Genomic DNA, 7,709 nt, shown 5'->3' with positions numbered 1-7,709 from the left:
ATCTTGATGAAAGGGTGCCAGGAGTCGTGTATGCAGCGATTGGGACACACATGCTCCCATAGGCCAGTGCAAGCACCGGCCTAAAAAGGTAAGATAAGAAAGGGGGGGGGGGGGGGGGGGGTGTTACGAAGGGTCGCTGAGGAGAGAAGGTCAAGTTAATGAAAAATAAGCATCATAAGCATCGACACATTCTACAGCAAAGCAGTGACATTATATTCCTGCAGTTTTTTGAAGTCCATTCCAGGCAGACAGAGCATTGTCCAATGAGAGTTTGTAACAAAACACTGATCAATCGAGGGTTTGTAACAAAACACCATCCAACCAGAGAGTTTGAAACAAAAATGTCCAATGACTCCAATCAGAGGGTTTGTAACAAAACACTGTACAGAGAGCTTGTAACAAAACTTGACTTGACCTATTTTAATTACTTGAAAAGGTTTCTAAAGTTTTGACTTGAGATCCCGATGATTGTGTAAATGACTTAATTTGAAATTGATGAGATTTGCTGCAGCAGACGAGTGAATTTAAATTCTGTTTTTCTGAATTTGTATGGAATGACTGAATTTATTGAAGTTAAAACTGATTATAGAAATCAAACTCATAATGCTCTTGCAAGTTTTCATCCCATTAAAACCATATTGCATATTGATGATCTAAGAGGAAAGTCAGAATTTTGGGGGGAGACAGAAAACAGAAGGCGACAGTGTTGCCAACTTGGCGACGTGGTCATGTTTGTCATTTTTTTGTCATATTTGAAGGTGGACATAGTCTCGCAAGAACATGAACCTGAGACTAAAGCATTATAAAATGTAAAAAACAGCTGTCACAGCTGAGCTCGCTGTGATGTTGAGAATAAAAGGTTTTTGCAACACATTTTATAGAACTCGTGTGTTCGATTGATAGGGTGGAGAGACTCTGGAGATGATGCGCCATGGATGCAGTTATGGAAATCCCCCCTCCGTGGGCTCCCAAAATCGTGACTGACTGACAGACACCGCGCCCACCCACCTAGGCGCCATCGTGCAACTGTGCACCATCGGCTCATACTACATCACAGTCAATTGCTGAAGTGACATCATTGATGACATCGCTGATTGACCTCACAATTGCTCAAGTGACATCACTGATGACATCATCACTGATGGAGAACTGTTTTTTGGGGCAACGGTGCGTGGCTGGAGGAGAGGGACAGAATGTAGGGAAACAGTGCATGGATAAATCCAGAGGGAGGCAGTAATGCAACATAAAGGATGCCAACTTGTCATAAAACACCACAGAAGGAGATCATCACTGATGACATCACAATTATGACAGACACCCACTTAGCTAAGAGATATTGACAATCAAATCAAAGTAGAGCCATAATACATTCTTTAATTTTCTATTCCGTTGTTTCATTTGTAATAAGAGATTGAAATTGTGTCTTGAGATTGCCTGCAAGACTTTTAAATGCGAAAAATAGTTGGTGCTCAACTGATCTTGATGATATAAAATGTGATTGTATTGATGTGTTTATGGATCACATTGAGGTTAGTCATGGTGGTCCTGTTGCGGGGCGGTGCCACCGTGCCTGGCGGTCGCGAGGCCGATCCGGTCCTGGCCGCGGTCGAACACACTATAGAACTCAGTCAGAAATACATCTCCCAGAATCCACAGCGGCCCCTCTGGAGACAAGATGTCCACCGCCTGGAAACCACTGAAACACAACTGACGGTCTGCCAGCACCTCCTGTGTGGAGAGAGAGAGGGGGAGACACTATGACTGACAAAGACAGACAGGCAGACAGACAGACAAGCAGGCAGGCAGTCAGACAAGCAGGCAGGCAGTCAGACAGACAGACAGACAGGCAGACAGACAAGCAAACAGACAGGCAGGTAGGCAACTTTTCTTTCGAAGCCACCAGGCAGGCAGACAGACAAGACAGACAAGACAGACAACACAGACCAGCAAACAGACAGGCAGACAGGCAGGTAGGCAGACAGACAAGACAGACAACACAGACCAGCAAACAGACAGGCAGACAGGCAGTCTCACCTTCCTCACGTAGTGTTCAGCAGTCAGAGTGTACTCTGTTCCGCCGAGGACGAAAGTCACGTGAGGCAAACTGGACAGTCTGGCACAGTCGATCAGGTACTACACACACACACACACACACACACACACACACACACACACACACACACACACACACACACACACACACAGGTGTGTTCTATGATTTGATGCCTTTATACAGAATCACACTGTAACTGGTACCCCTTAAAGAAATCCCTGATTGACAGTATGATGATTGAACAAATAGTTCATGAGTTATGGTCAATATTTACTAAGCCCCGCCCTTTGTGAAGATATTTTGGTTGATGTTTGTCAACCGATCTTGCTTATACTTGTGTATAGACGTGTGTATAGCAGTCCCCCATGGCTGTATACCACATTTCAAAATGCAAAAATTTGATGTCACAATCCTGTTTTTCACATGATGCAAATTAGTAAACAATCCATCATGGTGGACATTTTATGATCCAAGAGGCTTTTTTGGAGAGCACACAGAGAGCCAAAGCCCCTCCCCTTCCTGTAGGGCCCTATGCCAACCAGCATCTGAGAAAATATGAATGCTGCTGAATGATGAGACAATATTTTTTTCCGATCCTGTTTGAATATTGCCACATATGATGTTTGTCAATTTAAAAGATAACGTTACAAGTCAAGAAAGTCGCAGTTTGTGGTAAAACTGTTGCACTATACATTATAAATAAAAAAAGACCATACACACAACCAGTCATAAGTGACGTCTCTCTCACCAGGCCATGTTGGTGTTGGTGTGAAGTATATTGTGCGAGGTTTCGTACAAAAAACTAAACGTTACATTTCCGTTTCACAACAAACTGCAGCTTACTTGACGTGCAAACTTATCTTAATTTGAGGAGAAAATCACATGTGGACTTCATGGCACAATTCAAACGCGATAAAAAAAAGTATCATCTCTCACCGCTCATATTTCTTTCGAGGCTGGTGCGTAGCTGAAGCAGGAAGTAGGCGGTGACTTTGTCTCTCTAGTCAGCTGGACTTGAGTGTCAAATTACAAGTCAAGTGTGGCCTTTCCAAAACTGCACTTTTGGGCCTTAACTACAGCGCCACCATCTGGCCGATTCAGCTCATATTTCTGGGGAAGCGTTTGCACATCTTTTCCAGTTATAGAGTGCCAAAGTCGTGCCCTCTTCCGGGTTTGGCATGGGGCTTAAGGGATTTGATTTCCCATAGACGTTTGGTAAAATCCTCATAAAAAGAGTTTTACTCAGACAAACCAGATTCACTGATACTGTTCGCTCATTCCAGCTCACGACAATTTGAGAAGGCAAATAATAATAAACTGGCAGAAACGTAGAAGGGTTCTACTTCCTACTTTGGGGTTTGAACCCTAAATATCAGATTGGATTTAGAGGCGTTTCTCTGAGTGAAGTCCACCTCTCCGATATTAGTGGGCGTGGCTCCGATCAGCTGCTGCAGGTTGAGGATGTCATTGGTCGGTCCGGCGATGAGGGAGGTTCCCGTGTCGACCATCGCCTGGCAACCATGAGGACAGAACGAACTGACGCCCTGCACGGCCACACTGGACCGTATGTACGCACACGCACACGCACACACAGACACAGACACAGACACAGACACAGACACAGACACACACACACACACACACACACACACAGACACACAGACACACACAGGTTTAGGTCAGGTTTGGGGAGTCATACAGGTTTAGGTCAGGTTTGGGGAGTCATACAGGTTTAGGTCAGGTTTGGGGAGTCATGCACGGTCCTCACAAGAACAGCAATACAAATGGGTGTGACTGACACCTGTCCATCTTAATCTGCCAGTATCCCTTAGCGGTGACAGGGAGCCAGTTGATTGGTCCGTTGTACAACGCCTCGTCTGTTCCGCCTAGCAACATCTCGCCGTCCGGGTCGCCGCCACCCTTCCTGCAGACAGAGACAGAGATGGTTTGCTGGAGAAGCAATGGAGTCCATGGAGCCCCGGGACCTGGTGGAACATATGAGGCTGTGTCCACTTGGTCTTCAAATGCATTTTGAGTGATCATCACAAGTGGACGGCGCTAAATACAAGAGCAACACGATCACCACGCACCAGGTCTGAAGAAGGGCTCATGAGTGTGACAAAAAGTTCTGGAAACACCCCATCGCACCTGCTGAGGTAAAAGGAGAAGACGGGCTGCCCCACGGCCTTCTGGGCCATCATGTTGTCAAAAACGGGGTTTCCCAGGATCTGCGCCAGGGACGGGTAGGCCAAGCCCAAAACGCCGTCGAACCTCGCCATGACGAATGTAGCTCCGGGCTCATAGACCGACTCCCCGAACTCCTGGTTCACCACGGTCACACCTCCAACCTGAAACAGGAGAATACAAAAGCATGGACAATAGAACATCATGGACAATAGAACATCATGGACAATAGAACATCATGGACAATAGAACATCATGGACAATAGAACATCATGGACAATAGAACATCATGGACAATAGAACATCATGGACAATAGAACAGCATAGACAATAGAACATCATGGACAATAGAACATCATGGACAATAGAACAGCATAGACAATAGAACATCATGGCCAATAGAACATCATGGCCAATAGAACATCATGGACAATAGAACAGCATGGACAATAGAACAGCATAGACAATAGAACATCATGGACAATAGAACATCATGGACAATAGAACAGCATAGACAATAGAACATCATGGACAATAGAACAGCATGGACAATAGAACAGCATGGACAATAGAACAGCATGGACAATAGAACAGTGTAGAAAAGGCCTGTAAGGCCCCACCATCAGGCCTGTTCGTGGGGTAACTAACGCGCACGAACCGAAGGAGCCCGCGACCCAACGATGATGTCACCGCCGTGACATCATCGGTGATGATGTCAGAGTTCACCTTGTGAGGTCATTGGTGATGTCAGAGTTTCCCCTGTGAGGTCATCGGTGATGTCAGACGGTCTAGGCTGTCTCCAGACTGTGTGATATCAGACTTGACCTTGTGAGGTCATCAATGATGATCAACAAACTTCCTTACAAACTGGACCTTCGAGCCGGAAGTTTGTAAGGAGTTTGTTGAGTTTCGCTGGATCTTAGGTAAGAGCTCGATGAGTGATCGGTTAGAACCACAGAGATGTCTTTCAGGCTTTTATTTGGAATATCAGGCAGAAGTATCAGGCAATGCGTGATCAACCCTTCCGCGGGCAACGTTGCATCATCATCGTAGGAGGGCTGATCCGTGAGCGGCTGCTTCCGGGACGAGGGTCGGGGTCTTAATCGGCCTCGGCTGGGTCTACTGGGTGAGGGTGTATGATGTTGACAGACCCGAAACACCTACATCACTGATGACGCGTCCCAGCGCATGCTGTAGTATGTATTTTTAACATAGAATCCTGGCTCCCCTGACCAGTGACACTTAGTAATAGACTAGGTGACAACCAAGTATAGATTGGTGACAAGCTGGAGAGACAGTTGACGGTCGGAGAGACGGCATCCAGTACGGGATGGGTTTAGCACCCCAGCCTGGCTCTCTCGTGAGGGAGAAATCCACAAACGCTACGGATTAGCCTCCTGAAAATCTGTGTAAAGATCGGCGAGGCCTGGGGTCCTTCAGGCTAGAGCGAGGTGCTCGGCGCAGCCGAATGATGTGCAACGCACAGGCCTTCTTGAGGCATCCTCTCTGCCTCTGGATGCCTTTGCCCTGGGAGGGTCTGGTGAGACGATGCTGTAGTAGTATGTATTTTTAACATAATGTAGAGTAGTAATAGTATCAGTAGAGTAGTAATAGTATCAGTAGAGTAGAGTCGTAATAGTATCAGTAGAGTAGAGTAGAGTAGTGTAGTGTAAAGTAAAGTAGTGTAATGTAGAGTAGTAATAGTATCAGTAGAGTAGAGTAGCAATAGTATCAGTATAGTAAAGTAGTGCATGTAGTGTAGAGTAGTAATAGTATCAGCAGAGTAAAGTAGTGTAGTAATAGTATAAGTAGAGTAGAGTAAAGTATTGTAGTGTAGAGTAGTACTAGTATCAGTAGAGTAGTAATAGTATCAGTAGAGTAAAGTAGAGTAAAGTAGTGTAGTGTAGAGTAGTAATAGTATCAGTAGAGCAGAGTAAAGTAGTGTAGTGTAGTAATAGTATCAGTAGAGCAGAGTAAAGTAGTGTAGAGTAGTAATAGTATCAGTAGAGCAGAGTAAAGTAGTGTAGTGTAGAGTAGTAATAGTATCAGTAGAATATAGTAGTATCAGTAGACTAGAGTAAAGTAGTGTTAGTGTAGTGTAGAGTAATAATAGTACCAGTAGAGTAGAGTAAAGTAGAGTGGTGTAGTGTAAAGTAGAGGAGAGTAGTGTAGAGTAGTAATAGCATCAGTAGAATAGTGTAGTGTAAAGTAGAATACAGTAGTGTAGTGTGGAGTAGTAATAGTATCAGTAGAGTATAGTAGTGATAGTATCAGTAGAGTAAAGAAAAGTAGAGTAAAGTAGTGTTAGTGTAGAGTAGTAATAGTATCAGTAGAGTAGAGTAAAGTAGAGGAGTGTAGAGTAGTACATAGTATCAGTAGAGTAGTAATAGTATCAGTAGAGTAGAGTAGAGTAGTAGTATCAGTAGAATAGAGTAGTGTAGACTAGTAATAGTATCAGTAGAGTACTAGTATCAGTAGAGTAGAGTAGTGTAGACTAGTAATAGTATCAGTAGAGTAGTAGTATCAGTAGAGTAGAGTAGTAATAGTATCAGTAGAGTAGAGTAGAGTAGTAATAGTATCAGTAGAGTAGAGTAGTAATAGTATCAGTAGAGTAGAGTAGAGTAGTAATAGTATCAGTAGAATAGTAATAGTATCAGTAGAGTAGAGTAGTAGTATCAGTAGAGTAGAGTAGTAATAGTATCAGTAGAGTAGTAGTATCAGTAGAGTAGAGTAGTAATAGTATCAGTAGAGTAGAGTAGTAATAGTATCAGTAGAGTAGAGTAGTAATAGTATCAGTAGAGTAGAGTAGAAATAGTATCAGTAGAGTAGTAGTATCAGTAGAGTAGAGTAGAGTAGTAATAGTATCAGTAGAGTAGAGTAGTAGTATCAGTAGAGTAGAGTAGTAATAGTATCAGTAGAGTAGTAGTATCAGTAGAGTAGAGTAGAGTAGTAATAGTATCAGTAGAGTAGAGTAGTAATAGTATCAGTAGAGTAGAGTAGTAATAGTATCAGTAGAGTAGTAGTATCAGTAGAGTAGAGTAGAGTAGTAATAGTATCAGTAGAGTAGAGTAGTAGTATCAGTAGAGTAGAGTAGTAATAGTATCAGTAGAGTAGTAGTATCAGTAGAGTAGAGTAGTAATAGTATCAGTAGAGTAGAGTAGTAATAGTATCAGTAGAGTAGTAGTATCAGTAGAGTAGAGTAGAGTAGTAATAGTATCAGTAGAGTAGAGTAGTAGTATCAGTAGAGTAGAGTAGTAGTAGTATCAGTAGAGTAGAGTAGAGTAGTAATAGTATCAGTAGAGTAGAGTAGTAATAGTATCAGTAGAGTAGAGTAGTAATAGTATCAGTAGAGTAGAGTAGTAATAGTATCAGTAGAGTAGTAGTATCAGTAGAGTAGAGTAGAGTAGAGTAGTAATAGTATCAGTAGAGTAGAGTAGTAGTATCAGTAGAGTAGAGTAGTAATAGTATCAGT

At 43.2% G+C, this 7,709-nt stretch overlaps 1 protein-coding gene across 2 annotated transcripts in view; it reads right to left on the bottom strand.

The window, feature by feature from the left end:
• Positions 1–1,254: 1,254 nt before the first annotated feature.
• LOC310796481 (cathepsin E-like) overlaps positions 1,255–7,709 on the bottom strand; it is a 12,418-nt gene continuing 5,963 nt past the window's right edge. Inside the window, exons 5-9 of one of the 2 annotated variants that reach the window (XM_083658670.1) lie at positions 4,202–4,401; positions 3,822–3,977; positions 3,466–3,610; positions 2,035–2,133; positions 1,255–1,728 (exon numbers count right to left, since the gene is read on the bottom strand). In XM_083658670.1, coding sequence (XP_083514796.1) covers positions 1,531–1,728; positions 2,035–2,133; positions 3,466–3,610; positions 3,822–3,977; positions 4,202–4,401 — 798 coding nt within the window. In that variant the 3' untranslated portion in view covers positions 1,255–1,530. The remainder of the gene's footprint in view (positions 1,729–2,034; positions 2,134–3,465; positions 3,611–3,821; positions 3,978–4,201; positions 4,402–7,709) is intronic. The other variant, XM_083658671.1, reaches the window with a different exon arrangement.

The sequence above is a fragment of the Poromitra crassiceps genome, assembly GCF_964638095.1.
Source record: "Poromitra crassiceps genome assembly, chromosome: 22".
Lineage (NCBI taxonomy): Eukaryota > Metazoa > Chordata > Actinopteri > Beryciformes > Melamphaidae > Poromitra > Poromitra crassiceps.
This window is presented reverse-complemented; position numbering and strand designations above follow the sequence as displayed.